Source organism: Eublepharis macularius, chromosome 13 (assembly GCF_028583425.1).
Source record: "Eublepharis macularius isolate TG4126 chromosome 13, MPM_Emac_v1.0, whole genome shotgun sequence".
Classification (NCBI taxonomy): Eukaryota; Metazoa; Chordata; class Lepidosauria; order Squamata; family Eublepharidae; genus Eublepharis; species Eublepharis macularius.
The window spans coordinates 63,425,355-63,442,076 of record NC_072802.1 but is presented as its reverse complement, the minus strand read 5'-3'; the positions used below and the strand labels follow the sequence as shown (position 1 = coordinate 63,442,076).

Below are 16,722 nucleotides of genomic sequence, written 5' to 3'. Positions count from 1 at the left end.
TTTTACGCCTTCAGACAAAGTATTGATTCCCCTGACGTGGCTGATAAAAAAATGTTTTTTGTGCTCTGCTTTCTGACATTTTAAGAACTTTTTGCCCAAGACTGTTTTCAAAACAAAACAGGTTTTTGTTTTGTGCTGTAGTTGCATTTTTGTCAATAGGCCATTCCAGCATCCTCTCCAATTGCAGTGAAACGATATTTTTATGCCAGAAGCTAAAACCGCCTGCAAGATGACAACAGGAACATTTTTAGACTCTTATTCCCAAGCAGTTACTGCCCTATGTAATACTTCTTAAAAGGAAAGATCTCTCAAGAGGTAATTCCTTAACCATCTAATAAGGCAATAGTCTTCAATCATTTCATCCTTAGAAACTCACCTTTGCCTCAACTTAGAAACTCACCTTTGCCTGTTTTCTTATATTCTGTATTTAAATATACAAAGATGATTCTGCTGTGGTTAGGATCTACTGTAGGTCATGACATAACCCACATGGAGTTCTCATCCTGCCAGTAGAATCATGGGTGTGTGTTTTTTCAAGAACTTCAACAGATTGTGGCAGTACTTAGGCCCAAGAAAAGCATCCGGCTTTAGGAGTTCAGGACATCTTCACTGACAGGTTTGGCTTTTTTCATGCATTCCAAGGCTGTCAAAGCTTTCTTTCCCAGTTTCCCAGTTTTAAAACTTGCAGCTTTTGTGTGCTCAAACAGTGCAAAGGGCCTTGAACATTGGAAAACCAGTTTGTATTATCAGCTTCTTGCTCTGTTCTGCTTAGCGAAGGAAGCTTGGACTCTCGAAAGCACATACCCTGGAAATCTGGTTGGTCTTTAAAGTGCTACTGGACCCGAATCTTGCTCTTCTACTACAGACTAACATGGCTACCCACCAGAAATTATTTTCAACACTGTCGTTTGTGAAGTCTTGAAGAGATTTTCTATTGTTAGTAATGTATTTCTTGCCTGTTGTTGTCTAGTACATAACTTTTAATAGGTTGTAAATTCATAAAACACAACCAAGATCAACAAAATAATTAAATAAAGCACAGTAACGCTGTTGTGAAATAACGCCTCATGACACCTTGAATGCCTTATGAAAAAGCGCGGAATGATTAGGTAACCCACAAAGTTGAGAAAAAGAAACAAAATATCTATGTGAAAACAGATACCTTTAATAAATCCCCCCTACTTCCAAAAAGTCTGTGTGCCCTAAAAACATGACACATAGGTATCAAATAGAGATGAGCGTGAACCAAAGTTCGGCACAAACTGGGCCGGTTTGTGGTTCACGAACCGGTGGTTCGTCAGAACCCATTTCTGACCCTTGTGCTGACCCAGAAGTGACAATTTCACGAACCAAACGGACCAGTTCGTGTACCGGGGCAGGTTCGTGAAAGTTCATGGTTCGTGAAATGTGACGAACCGCACAGTTCGTTTTTTTCCTGGGTCATGCCCATCTCTAGCGTCAAATAGAAAAAATAACACACGCTGTGATTCAGTATATCCCACATAAATGCGTCACCTATAAATTTGCAAAAATGTATACCAGAAAAGAGCCAAAATTGTACTCTTTCACTCACTCTGTGTTTGTGTCTCCTGAAAAAGGCCAATATATTTTGGCAATAATTACGAAACCGATTAAAAATAGGGAAAGCGTGCTCTGTCAGGTCGGCTTTGATTTGTAGGTGACTGTTATTTGTATTGATACTGTGCAACTTTATTTTTTTCAGGTAATTGGGGAGGGAAAGATTCCACTTCCAGTTAGTATTTCTTCATTAGCCATCTTAGATTTTTCTTTTGGAAAATAAAGGTGGAATATAACTTACATTTCATTTTTAAAAGTTCCACACAGTACACTTAAGACTAGATCCCTCTCTGATCTTGTAACTTCAGCATCAGCAAGGTCTAACTTCTCTGCTATTATCTGAAAAAGAAATAATAAAAAGGTAATTGTACTAAAATTCTTAACTTTTTCTAGAAGATGCTTGGTAATCTGTGGCACGTCTACCTTAACCTGTTATAGCTGTTCAAGCCAGCTGATTTTTCAAAGATGGAAGGTTTCCTTTACCTCCATCCTTAATTTCTGGAAGTCTTTATCCTTATTTCTGCCCTGTGTGATTCTATTATTTACATTTGAACAAATAGTTTGACATTTTAATAAGTGCTGCTCTGCTTCCCAGACCTCATAGCATTAGGAGACCCAGTTTGATTTGTTCTGGTTTTTCTTGCAATTTAGCTGTGAAACACCAGAAAATGCTGCTCAACATAAGGATCAATTTTTCTGTTCCCTTTGTATATAGAATATCTCCATCACTTCATCTCTGACTCCCATTTCTTCTGCCCTTTAACATTTCTAGTAGCTCATTTTATTCAAAGCTGTTTCTCTTTGTCCAGGTTTTTCTTCCTTATTTCCAAAGCACTTTTTTGCAGAGGGAACTCATGAAAGCAGAAAACATTTTTTTCTTGCAATAAATAAAGGAGCTCTGTGGCAAACCCTGCTTAATGGTAATATTTCATTGTAATGTACGCAAATCAGGTTCTTAGACTTTTAATCTTACGTTTTTGCTCTCATGGTAATGCATGGTCAGACCATTAAAAGCGAGTTTGTTCTACCTTGACTCATACATAACGTGTCATGTTGAGTACTCAAAGTTTTGTTGATTTATTTTTAAATCACTCAGTGATTCTTTGTCATAAGTATAGTATTAAAGACAAACCTTCAAAACTTTATAAACACGGAGAAGGGCATGTGAAGAGCCCATTAAATGTACATGTACGTGTCAAATGTAGAGATGAGATGTTCTTTTGTGTGCATTTTGTAATTTACCCCCTTCTTTGGGATTGGAACTTCTACCTTTTGTTAACTCAGTGATGTGGCTGAACTCAGTGAGATGTGCTCCATGCCTCTGGCAACTACTTGGAACTCTTACAGCTTATAGAATTCCATCTTGCTGATTCTGTACCTTGGGGATCTTATAGAGCTTCGGCTAAGGAAAAGCACTGATGTGGGTGGAAGTTTCGTTTAGTCTAAAATAGTTCCAGGACACAGCTGAAAAATGAAAGTCACATATCTATTCTGCCGTTCTGATGTTGACAACTGTAGGGTTTTTTCCAATCAGAAGAAGTTGGCAGTTCTGGCATGTTGCAGAAATGCTTCTATGCATCTTTAATCTTCATGGCATTTGTTTGTTTGGGGGGGGGCAGTATTGCCTATACTTGTATCTCTGTATGTAAGAGCCAAGTTTCCAGAGACTTCATTGAGTATGGTGCTAGTCCTAGTGGTACAGGAAAAAGTCAGACGTTATGATGGCATCCTGCTAGTCTTAAGGCTTGATAGATCTGCAGCCTGTAAGTAGTACTAGTGTTAGTATGTATACAAAGTCAAATTTAACATTTAACATTCTTTCAGTTTTCTTCTGCTGAAACAGTAGTTGGATTTAACAGAATTACTCTGTACTGAAGCTGCTGTCTCAGTTCCGTTACTCTTTCCTGCTGGCATCTCTCAATTCTGTTTGCCTTTCCAGCATGTTATTTTCATTTAAATCTTTCCAGTACTTTTATTTTAATCCTTCACTCTTAGTATACATGCTTGCCTTTTGTACTCCCGTGCTTCTGAGATGCAAGTGGCTACGTTTAATTCATATAAGTAATGCTGTTACGTCTTTATGACCCTTGAAACAAAATTACCATAGGGCAGCTTTTCTACTGTTGGTTTTTGATAGATAGACAGACAGATAGATACGGCAATAAAAAGACATTGTCAATTAGCTTTCCGAGAGAAATATAGGAAATGAGTTCCTCATTATTCAGTTGCCGTCATGCATTGCGTTGATATAATCAATCAAAAAGGAGGGACAAAGCAGACTATATCATTTTATAACAGACTTCCTTCTAATAGTTCTTTGGTTGGGTCACTGTAAACCTTTCAGCGTCAGCCTTAAAATAGCAGTAGAGAGTAAGAATTTCAAAACAGAGGTGGTGTTTGAATGCACCAAGGTCCAAAATGCCAAATTTCTTGGTGCATGCTGTGTTTGACAGCCACTTTATGTTTACAATTTTAAGTGTACTGCTGAAAATGTGAATGTGACAAACACATTTTATCATATAGACATGGCAGGGAGCCCTGATTGGCTGCAGTTCCCTGTGGAATGTAAACTGTGGGAAATCAAAGCAGCCTTCCAAATAATGTGTGAAATGGCCCTTAGACTAGTCATTTAGCTTCAAATGAACTGACTCCTTATTTTTTTTTATTCTCAGGATGAATCATGAAGCAGTTGTTTAGGAGAAGCAAGCCTCTTGCATGCCAAATATATATGATTGTTGTTTATATCAATACAGCCTTTTCCACTTTGTTGATTTTTTGTGATGGCCTTAATCATAGTAGTACCATGTCTAACTAATCTTGTTGCATTCTCTGTACACCAAATGGTACCGTATCTAGAGATCATCTTTCGAACAGGCCCATTATCAGCAGCATGAGGGTGATCTTCAACAAAGTAGTGAAACGGGGCAAATGTTTAATATTAACATTTTTATCAGCGATCTTTTTTTCCAAGCAAAAATGTACCGAATTTTACACTGCCCCAAGTTCCTTTTTATGCTTCTGTTCCTCATCAAATTATGAATGCTGGTGTCTGGAAAAAAAATTGAAAAAATTTGACATAGACTTCTGAAGACAAAAAACCTTCTATGATGGAATTACTACTGAATATTTATGCACTGCTTATGAACATGGTAAAGCAATCCACTGTCTTGCTGGATGTGAAGTGTCTCATCACAACCCACAGGTGAAATAGAGGAGAAGATTCCTTTTCCTTTGGGTCAGCTCTTGCTGAAAGCTAAAAAATTAGCCATGGTCTCCAGACTGACTGGTGGCTTCTGAAAGCAAATGGTTTTACTAGAAAATACATTTCTGTTCAAAAAGCTGTTGTGGCTCAGTAAGAAAAATGGCAAACTGATTAGTCTAAATGCTAATGGATGTATGGGAAAAACTTTCCACCAGCCCATCAGGCAAGTACAAAAAAAAATCAGCTCATAGTTTTCCCCTCCTTATACCAGAGTTTTGGTATAACTTGGTTAAAACAACTACAAAGAGCAAAGTTCTGGCTAACTGTCTAGTTGTGTTATATGAGTGCTGTCAGTAGTAGCCCCAGCACCCAGTGGATGTTTAGCTTTCATACAAATGGCAGAATGTATACCTTCCCTGTTGTTTAGTATCTAACTTTTGCATAAGTGCTCTCTGGCTGGCTCTCAGTCTTCTGTTTTCAGTGTTGATTTGGATGAAATGGTCAGATTACTACTACTGGCGAGACTAGGCATGTCAGATTCATGGGGCAAATTAACTACCTCTCAGTATTACCGCTGTTAATCACTTTTACATATTCAAAATGTTGTGCTCCGTACTATTCGTTCTCCAAGCAGTCATAGGAGGAGGAGTCAGTGGATTGTAGTGGCTGGAGTAGCAGTAGTAGTAGGCTGGGTTCAAATCCCCATTTTGCAGTGAAGCTCACTGCTTGACCTAGAGCCAGTCACATTCTCTACACCTAACTTACTTCACAGGTTTGTTATGAGAAGAAAATGAGGAAGAGAAGACCATGGATGCTACCCTAGGTTCTTCGAAGAAAAGGAGTGATACAAATGTGCTAGACAGAGAATTGTACCCATTTTTCCAATGAGAAACATGCCCATGTCTGCCCAGTGAGTCCATGAAGGCTGCTAGGATTTTAACCCTTACTTCCTGAGTAGCATTTGTTAACACCTGACATTTTAACTTCCAGACTGTCAGTAGCATGCCATGTGCTCTGTTGAGCAGCGTCAGGACTCTACCCACTTTGGAAATGAAGGCATCTGAAAGACCTTCAAGCAAAAGCAGAGATCTTCCCAGAGAGGAGGAAAAGGAAAAGAAGAAAAAGAAGCACAAGAAAAGGTCCCGGTCAAGATCCCGGTCGCCCCCTCCCAAGTATCATTCGTCCTCGAAGTCCAGGTCTAGATCACATTCGAAAGCCAAGCACTCGCTCCCCACTGCGTATAGAACTGTCCGGCATTCCAGGTGAGTGCCGCACTGAACTGATGAAACTCTCCTTAAATATTCTTTTGTGCTCTCCTTCCTTTTTTCCTTTTAGCAGGTTTACACTGCAGACTCACAAGGCTAAAATTGTTATGTTCGAAGCGAACGTGTGTGTTTGTTTTGCTGAAACTGGATACAGCTCTCCACAGCGCCACACAAAGACCAGCAAATCCCTCGCACTCCGTCAGAAGCAAAACATGCCATTTTTCAATTAAATGCTACCAAAGCAACCCCAGCGAGATAATATCACTAGAGTAGTCTAGTTCCCCCCCCCTCAGACTTACACTATAATATTAAACATTATGCCTATGCCAACCATACTGCTTTGATCCTGTAGAGATGCTTCCAAAATAACATGCGGAAATACCCTCAACGTCACCATTCGAGACAAGAACTCCAAGGCAAGCTGTTAAGAGCCATGTCTGCCTCAGCATCTCTTCCCTGTTCCTAATTTGCCTGTGCCTTATGGTTCCATCAGGTGCCCAGTCCACCAAACACTGCCGCTTATCGCCAGGGGGTAAATTTCTGAATGTGCAAGTTGGAAGACAGACTACAATTCTGCCAAGCCCAACACCCTACAGATGCTTATTTTGTTTCAGCCTGGAAATCAAGCAGAGCCATGTTTTGTGTGATTTGCTTGATACACAGAATCTTCCCCCTTCCAAATGGTGTGAAAGGCTTGCTTCAGCTGAGTTAGTCCTGTATGTGTACATTAGAGATAAAAAAACCAGGGGGGGGCAGAGTCTTGGGGAAAAAATTGAAAAAGAAAAAACCCTGTTTCTTTGCCTAGGATTTCTGAAATGTTGGGAAGTACAGGGGGAAAAAACTCGAGAAAAACTTTTTTTTGGAGTGAATTAAAGATTTTCTAACTAAAATGTGTAGTATGAAATTTCTCATGTAAAACAGTCTATAGCATTAGAAAGTTATAATTCTTATATATACTGGACACTTACACAACATATTTTCAAATGTTTGTTCAAATGTGACGTATTTTGTCCACAATTAATATGCTACAATACGTAAGATGATACATTTTATATCCAAACATGCTGCAAGTTCTACTGTGACTGTATGAGACTGTTTCTGTCCAAATCATACTTTGTTTTGTTTGCTATAAAACGTATGTTCTATTTTTTCTGCCTCTAAGATGCTAAATGTAAAGTACATGCTCTTAAGGAGTCGTCATAGTGAACAGCCTTTTGTGTGTATCTCTCTCTCTCACTCTGGTGCTAGGTACGTTTGCAAATTTTTGCTGAAAACTGAGGCATTTATACTTTTAAATTCCATAAATATGCCAAATAGTACTATTCTGTATGCTAACTTAGTTATAAATGATGCTTTATATGATGTTAAAGAGTTAAAATAAGTTTAGGGTTGATAGGAAATTAGGTCATATATTTCAATCATTCCCAAAATTTCTAGATTTTTCTGAAAGAAAGCGGGGGAGGGAGATCTTCTTTCATGGTTTTAAAATTTCCAGTAAGTTTGCCTGTCTACTGTATGTACGAATGCTCAGTTCGGGCAAGATGCCATTTATGTGGTGCTGGCTGTTGCCATAAGCCCAAATGTTTCACCCTGTGCTATAGCACAAAAATGTTAGCAACCAGTACTGAAATTCCCATTTACCTGAACAGGTGAAAATACTTAATTTCCATGAGCTATAATGTAGGATTGGGATCGAGCACATTCAAATGTTATTAATTGATTTGCTTTAAGCAAGCCTCCCTCTGTACGTCCCCCCCCCCCTGTAATAACAAATTAGTAGAGGACTATTTCACAAGATTGGTTGTTCATGTGAAGCTCTTCAGATTTCGTAAGTGGCTAGTGTTAACCTGATGCAGAGAGTCAATTGAAATAGGCAGAGCTGTATCTTGAATACGGCTTCTGTCTTTCAGGACGCCTAACAAGCAGTTAGAGACGTGGTGGCCTGCCTTTCTCTAAACATAAGACCAAGCAGAAAAATTAAGAACTCTACCTTGATTTTGCTTAAGTAACAGGACTGGTTTGCCTTCAGAAAGTTTAATAGATGTCTGAGAAGGTAGCAAATTCATTGAAAGCAATACTAGAATAAAAGCTCATCTCAAAGTGGGATGTGTTGATATGGGAAGGAAGGGAATTTCTTATGAATTCCATTACCTGGCAAAATCTGGTGTATTCCTGCTAATCTCAATAGGGCTTTGCTAATGTGTGGGCCCTGAGTTTATCCCAATGGGGTCATTTTCTTTTAATTGTGCCTATTCACATGGATAGCTTTGGAGAGCTTTTAGCCGAGTACAGTGCCTCAGACCTGTTAGCTTTATGCCCTTTGAACAGGCTTTATCTGAAATTCCAAAAATCCCAACAGTCACAAAGTATCTGGGCCCTGTAGAAGGAATTCTGAAAAATGGGAGCCTTTTGCCATCTTCCTACAGCGATGTTCACTTCGTGAAATAGCATCTGATTTGCAGATCTGCTTTATCATAGCCTGGCCTGTGCATGTTAAAATTTGAAAGTATAGATACATAATGCATTTCACAGTCTGATCATTATATCCATGACCAAAAAGAACCTGCTGTCTCCTGCCCATTTCCTTTACCATCTTCCTAGATTCATCCCTTCTTTCTTCTCTTGTGCCCCATTTAGAGGAGTTGCGTAAATATGCATGTTTGGGAGGGGGAGAAAAACCAGGCCTCTCTTGTTCTACATTCAGCACCTGATTCTTATATATCCCCCAATAGGCTGCAAAGCCCAATGATAAACATGACGTAAAGAGAACTCTCCACTGCGCAGTGATTTAGTAGACATGAAGTGTCAGAAGTGGAGGGTTTAATGTGTGATGTTCTAGTTGAGAAGTTTCAAATTTCACAGTTGAGTATCGGTAGATGCAAATAAGGACCATGGTAATTGGGGTGTGTGCGTTCTCTTTATTTTCTCTGGAGTGAATTGTTGGGCGGAGGAGTGGTGCAAGTTGAAGAGAATCAAGGATGCAGTTCCTAAAATAAGTCATTACACAGTGAGCGATTTAATGATTTTGCTGCAAGATCTTGCAACTGAAATCTTCAGGCCACCTGTTCAGAAAGTCCCATTACATTAAGGCCACCTTGAGAGAAGTATTATATGGATTTTTATGAATTGGGCCACTCCATAATCAGTATGGGAAGGGACAGAAGAGAATTGCAGGCTGCGGGTTTGCTTTTCAGTTTAGCTGGAAACTTCATTCACATTAATCGCTTTTCTGTATGCACTTCAGTAATAGATTACTTGCTAAGCCACCTACTCTGTTTACCCAGCTAACAAACTGTGTGTAGTAATTAGCAGAGAGAGGCATCATTAAAGGATTAGCTTCTTAAGATTTGCTGATTGGCATAGGTAAACTTAGTGCACCAGTGACTCCATTCCAAATTATCAGTGAAGATGGGCTCGAAATGGTTTCCTCATGTTTGGTTGGCAAAAACGGGTGTTTGCCCATGCTTCAGAATCTTTTCTTTTCCCCAGAAGCGACATCTCCTTGTGCAGATTCAGCTGCTAAAGATGTAGCATAACGCACCAAGTCTTTCAGTATAATGGGACTTTTAACAGAGCCTGTTTGAGCAAGATGGTTGGTATTAACTTCACTTAATGGAGTCAGAGGCCCTATGAATATCTCATGCGATAGGCTGCTGTAATAAAACCCGCAAGCTTTATTGTGTTAAGAAAAAGTAAGCCTTTTATCATTGGAAAACTAATGGCAACAGCCCTTCCCCTTTGAAGATGGCAGAAAAAGATAACACAGCTGAAGCTGCTCTATAAAAATATATGCATAATACTCATAAATATTTCACACTGATGCTGGTTCTCTTCCTGACGGTCTGGGCTCTTTTAAGTGGAAACGGTTTTAAGCATGCCTCCATTAAGAGCTGTGGTTAAGGGAACTGACCTGTCTCGGAATCCTGGTTAACCTCCCCCAAGTAAGCCCATTTTGTTCTGAATGTGAAGTGTGTGCCTCCATATCACAGACTCCCAGAATCCACAGGGACATTGAGCATGGAGCCGTGGCTGAGCAGCCCATCAATGGGAGCCGCAGCAGAGCGCGAGAGTTCTCAGGCAGCTTCGACAACGCAAAGATATGACTGCCGGAGCTCATTTGAGGGAGATCCTGGTAAAGCAGCAAGGTGTCTGACTGACCTCCAACTTCTATCAACTGTTTATTTTTTTATTACTGTTATTTTTTTCCCCCATCCTTCTGGGAAAGATCAGATTTCTAAGGGAAGCTGCAATTTTCTCTGCAGTGCAGTGTGTTTCAGCATTTTTGTATATGAGAGCGTTCCCCCCTCCCCTCCATTTCAAAATAGCTCATTTTTTTTCCAAGTTCAGTTTGGGGGGGGGGCATGGTATACGCACAGTGGTCTGCAAAAAAACCACTGCTTTCAGACTGCTGTCCTGGGTGGGGGGAGGGGGCCACTTCTTACATCTCTTGAAGGATGCTGCATTGTGCTATGGAGTTGCACTCATCTCTAAAGGGCCACCATAACATAATACCAAACTGTAGGATCAAAACTGCCTCTGTGCCCTATTGTTGGCCCTCCAGAGTAACTGGTAGGCCATTGTGTGCCACACAGTACTGGGCTATGTGAACCCCTGGTCTGATCCGTTCTTACGTAGTTCAAATCCCTTTGTTCTTAAAGAGAACAAGGTAAAAAAAAAAGAGGAGCGTGGTTCCAGAGCTAGGAGGCTTCCGTCTGTAATCAGAGTGTGTTTACCTCAAGCTCTGAAGTGTCGACAGCATCACAGCTCCAGATTTGTCTTTTTAAAGGAATGTGAGAAATGGCCTCTGTCACAAGCATGGAAAGTAGGATATAAACCATCTGGTAGCAGCGAACCTAACAACGGCTAAAATTGAAAGTGCAACCAAAATGAACAGGTTATTAGACAGACGGAGCTAGTTTTTCTGATAGACTCATTCGTAATCCTCTCCCCCTTCCAGATTCTCTTCTCTCTGCCCCCACCCCTACCCCAGTGAATATGTTCCATGCTGAAGAGCACATGATGTTGTTCCAACCCTTGCAGCCCTTCTGATTATCTCTGATCTTTAACTGGGCACAGTTTTCACTTGCACTCTCTCTATAGGGCTGAAGAATTCTGGTCATGTGAAAAGGGCAAGCTAAATCCTCACTTCCTCCAGCCTGGTGCACAGACTTTGGGGTGTTGTCAGCTCCCTGATGGAACCAAAGTTTTCCAGCAGTTCAGCTCAGATTATTCCCTTTCCTTCTCCTCTTCTCTGCTTCCTCCTATCTATAAATATCAGTTTTTTGTTGTGCTATCTGTCTTACCAAATTGAGCCTCTTTGAAAGATGAGTTCCACCATCAGCAGCCTGGATTCAAGAAACCTTCCCCTTTCTCTAGAGGCTTGATGCTCTTTAGACAGGGAATACCGAACAGATCTTCAGGATTTCAACTCCCTAGCTTCAATGCCAAAAAGATTTGTATGCATGTGAACTTGCCAGTTTGCTCAGCATGTAGATTGTCTTCTAAACCTGCATTCAATGCATGAGATAATCATAAGAATCTAATGCACGTTGCTTTGGAATCAAGAGAATCGGGAACTTGAGTGTATGTGTATGTGTGTCTATGATGAAAAGCAGAAACCCTCAGGAAGCTGACAACATCTCAAAAAAAAAATCCCTGTGTCTTGTTAAGGGAGAAAAAGTGTTTGTGATGTATTGGGACACACATTTAAATGAGGCTTGGAGACCACAAGCACCTTCTGAAATCATGTACTGAAAAAAAAATGCCAATTGGTTCCAAGCTCAAGAATACTAAAACTTTTCCCCTTCTCTTAATTCAGATCGCGCTCAAGATCTCCTCGGAGAAGGGCCCACACTCCTGAGCGGCGTAGAGAAGAAAAGGGTGTCCCAACAGCTTACCGTGTTAGCAACAGTCCAGGAATGAGCAGAAGACGCTCCAGGTATGGGGTGATGTGTTAGAAATGCTTCTGTATTTTGAGAGGTTCATTTGGCTTTGTTTAGAGCCAAATATGGAAATTTAGAAAATACAGCATCTTTACTGGGGAGTGGGGGGGTTGCAATGTTACACTAAGGCCAAGTTTAGACCCTTAGCAACATATTACGGTTGTACAAATTGGGTAGAAGCCCAAGTGGAAGTACAATCTGTGCTTCCACATGACCTCTGTGTAGTCAGCAGACTTGGGGCATTCCCCAGATTTCTGCATAGAGGCCGAACCGAGCTTGCATTCCATTTAGTTTAGTGGGATCCAGGCAGTAAGTTCTGTAGTTCATCTCAAGAAAATTCCAGGCAGGTGGGATAAGCACCAGTCTGGGCTTCTGGAGTCCTTTTTCCTGTGTATCAGACATAAATTGCAATTACCTCCATAGTGTTGTATCTCCTATGCTCCTCTTGAATGCGCCTGAATGTTAGGGGGAATCTTACGGAACTTTGAAGACTAACAGATTTATTGCAGCTTAATAAAGCTCATTAGCCTTTATGCCATAAGGCTTGCTTTTGTTTTCCTGTAGCATACCAATGCAGCTCCCCCTGTGCAATTCCAAAAACGTTATTCTTCATAGAGAATTACATTTAAATATTTACATTGTTAAAAGACACTGGGTGCAATCTACTGGGAACTTCTACATCAGCTTGACTGAAACAAGTTACGCAACTGCCTAGTTTTTCTTCCAGCCCTTCCGGAAGGTTTGAGTTGCGTTCTCTGATTAAAGGAGGTGATAGAGTAATTATTGTACTATGATCAAGGTACTTCGATTTCGTTAAAGTGGGCATTTTGCTACACTTTGGATGCATGGCTCTGGGTGTATTATTTATTTGTTAAAAATTACTTCTATGTCGCTTTCCTAATTTTAAAAAAAGTAGGCTCGAAGCAGTTTACATAGAACGTTCTGTGCAAAACATAGACTAAAATGTCAGTAAAGCACCTCCCTGTGCATACGAAACAGCACCCATAATAGCTTAATGTCAGGCTGTGGCATTCCAGACACGAGAGTCTGCCTCACTCCCTTCTGCAAGAAGACAAGGTTTCTTGATTTCAAAAGGTTTTAGTTTGAAAGACAGCATTCAGGCCCAGACGTCCATATTCCAGGATTTGAGATCCTAGCTGAACAAGGCATTGTTAGGAATGAGATACAGAACAGAAGTTGTTACATTTCACACTCTCAGAGCCCAGCCTCCCCCCCCCCCCCGAGTTCGCATAGCAGGAGAGTTCTCTGTGGGAACACCATTCAAGGTTGACTCGGCTTGCAGAAAAGATAAGACAGTGTCTTCTCCCATGGAAACGGCTTCTCACAGGTGGGGCCTAGAGGGAAAAGAAGACTAAACAACTAAAGAATTAAACATGGCGTTAGTCAGGTTGCTTCCTGTCAGGCAACATACAAACAGACCCTGACACTTAATGCCTTGAAAAGAGACACGTGTCACAACAGCTTACCACATTGGCAACAATCCAAGAATCATCAGGAGATGATTCAGGTATCCGCTGATATGTGGGAAACGGCACCTATCATAGATTAATGCAAAAAAAAAAAAAGCTCTCTAAAAACCAGCTGCAGAGATCAGTTTAAATTAAGTACATGTAAGAATTAAAAGCCCTAAACAAGGCCAAGGAGCACACTTAATGGGGTATGGATCCTACTCTTGCAGAGGTGTGCATATGACATCAGGTGTGAGGTTTGAACCTTCAGGAGGGAGGTATTTTGTACAGCAAGTTGCTGAACTGGAGACCAGCTAATCTCAAATTACCAGATCGGTCTCCTGATGAAGGAGAGCAGAAGGCAGCAAGAGCTTTCCCAGCAAATATTATCCCTGGAGTCATATTGCCATTTGTCACCCACCCTCACTCCCAGTCCTTTAAAGCATGCTGTGAGTCCCTGTAGTCCTGCATACCCTCTCCTTCTGGCTCCCATTACAAACTGAATGCAGCTGCGTATGCAGTCACCTGAGATTCCCCAGTGACATAGGACCCATCCTGGTGCAGAATGCAGAAATCCTCTTACCTGGATTATAAGGATCCCTTCCTTTTTCCACTTCTTGTATCTGACGAAGGGAGCCCTGACTCTCTCGAAAGCTCATACCCTGGAAATCTTGTTGGTCTTTAAGGTGCTACCAGACCCGAATACTTATCGCCTTATGGACCCAAACACATTTGAATGCCCTCCATTGTTTCCTGTGTTGGTACACTGCAAAGGAAGATTGGTATTGGTAAATATTGTTCAAGCTGTGTTTGAGACAAGTGTGTTCATCTCAATTGATTTTTCAGTCCCTAGTTAAGTTTCTGAGGAGCTCCCTGCTTGAAAATTTTCTGTTTGAGCAGGAAATGTTTGCTTGTCTTTAAAAACAAAGGAAAACCTATTTTCTCGCTTAGGAAATCAGCTTTTTCTCATACGCCTTTTGCAGTTGGTCACTGTGATGCTACAGAGGCATTTGCATGTGTGCGTAAAATGCACTGTGCACATCTCGCGAGTCGCTTTTTTCACAGAAACCCACTGCAGGAAATGTTATTTTATATTTTATTTACTTTGTCTGTAGTCCGCCTTTCTTTCCGAGACTCAAGGCCAATTACAGGATATAAAACAAACAGCATAAAACAACCGGTGGACAATACAACAGGACTAGGATTACAGAATTAGAGAACAGTGTGAACGACAGACTATCTAGGGCAAGGTATACTGTAAACAATAAAGAAGGTAAAATGCAGTAAAAGCCATTAATGCATGCACTACTTTTTGCAGTGGATTACATTCCTGTTCCATTATCGATTTGCCCTCCTGAGCGGTTCCTTTCTGTTACAGTTCTAATCCCTATTTAAAAATGCCCCCTCAAACGTTACTATTGTGTATATTCTGTGGAATGATACCAAATTAGCTTCGAAATCTCCCACCAAAAAAAAGCAGGCATGGTTTGGGGCAGTTAGGGCCATTATGTAAATAGAAAATGGTTTTTTCTTCTCCTCAAACGCATCCTCTTAGATTGGCAACTGTGCCTTTTGTTTAGGAATGACATCTCCTTCTGTATAGCAGGAAATAAATGTACTGTAGAAATGAAATCACAGCAGCCTCTCAGTGGGCGGAAGGGTCTGCCGAGTTTAACAGAAGGAAAAAAAACCTAATTAACATGCTTAATTTAAAATGGGGAGGAGGTGATTTTGTTCATATTTGTCTCATGCTTACAAACTTGTTACCCAGTTCAACAGCTTGTGAAATGGATCTGTAGGAATAGGTGGGCATATTTTAAAGTGAACCTCTTTCGGTGTGGGGGGGGGGCGGGGGGACAGAAAGGAAGAGTTTTCCCAAAGTTGCACACTGCTACTTTCCAAACTGTTAATTTTTATTTCCATTGTTGACATCTGCTGCTAGCAATCCAACAGCTTAACCGTTCTTTTCTTTTTTATAGTTTTGCTAACTATGCTGTATTCTGACTGCTTGATGTGCTCTGTGATCTTTGAAAGTAAAAATAGTTCTACCCTTTAGTCTTCTTTGTTGTCCATGAGAGACAAATATGGAGGCAAGCTAGTACACGCTATGGAGCTGGTGGGGAACTGCGGTTCCTGGAATAATTCAGAACAGTTGAACAGCACATTCCAACACGTGTGATCAGTGGAAAGCATGCTTCAGGGTGTTTAATAGCCTTAAATGTGAGACTTGGTGAGTGCCACATTATCAGCTTTGCAGGTGGCTGTCTCCGTCTATGGAGGCCTTCAACTGCTGAAGTTACTGGCTTACTTTCCCCATATAAGCTGAAGCAAAGGACTGAGGTACATGTTTTGCATGAGTCTTGAGTCCACATGGAGTAGAGATTCTTACTGGCATTTTATGCCATTCAGTGGAGGATATGCATTTTAAGCACATGGCTGTAGTTGGCTTTGGTTCTGGTTCAGTGAAGAAGCTGGGATTTGGTGGCCGTTAAGGTTTCGGAGAGCCTTTCTACTGGAGTTTTAGATTCTTTTAAAGACAGTATTTCTGCTGGGTGAAAGCCTTTTACTGTTGGTAGAAGCCCGTTTGTTCTTGTTTATAAGAGTTCTTAAAAATACTGGTTTTCAGTGTTGAAGAGCTTGATACCATTGCCAGCATTAAAACATTACATGACTTTTGTTTGTTTACTTTGTTTATACCCCATTTTTCTCCCAGTGGGGAACCAAAGTGGCTTACTATCCTTCTCCATTTTTGCCTCACAACAGCCCTGTGAGGTAGGACAGGCTGAGTGCATGTGAGCTTCCCCAGTGAGCTTCCATAACCAAGTTCAAACTCTAACCACTACACTATGCTGGCTGTCCATGATGCTGTTCATTTAGTTAATTTTTTTCATATATTCAATGAATCTCAGCTGTTCCTACATGATGATTTTGTAATTTGGCTTCTGGAGAATCGGTGAAAATGGCTTTACCGACCAGCTGCCAATTAGCCATCAGTGAATGCAGTCTTTGTTGGATTTTGTAGACTTTCAGATCTGTTACTGACAACTTGTCAAACGAATTAGCAGTTTCTTTACACTCATTCACTGCCTAATACAAGCTTGAATTGTACCCTGTACTTGTGGAAATGAACTTCTTGATTCTGTCTCCTCCCACACAGTCTGCCCTGCGATCAGAAATGCTAACCCTAAGGGTAAGTGAACCAGACACAGTGGAGAGGTTGGCAAACACCATCACCGCCATACCTCTCACTGGTGTAGTGGAAAACA

General features: G+C 40.8%; 1 protein-coding gene across 5 annotated transcripts in view; it reads left to right on the top strand.

Moving 5' to 3' along the window:
• The window catches only part of SFSWAP (splicing factor SWAP), a 105,846-nt gene that overhangs the window by 74,505 nt on the left and 14,619 nt on the right, over positions 1 to 16,722 (top strand). For 4 of the 5 annotated variants that reach the window (XM_054997074.1, XM_054997073.1, XM_054997077.1 and 1 more), the window contains 3 exons: positions 5,771 to 6,042; positions 10,035 to 10,190; positions 11,864 to 11,983. In XM_054997074.1, the coding sequence (XP_054853049.1) occupies positions 5,771 to 6,042; positions 10,035 to 10,190; positions 11,864 to 11,983 (548 nt within the window). The remainder of the gene's footprint in view (positions 1 to 5,770; positions 6,043 to 10,034; positions 10,191 to 11,863; positions 11,984 to 16,722) is intronic. The other variant, XM_054997075.1, reaches the window with a different exon arrangement.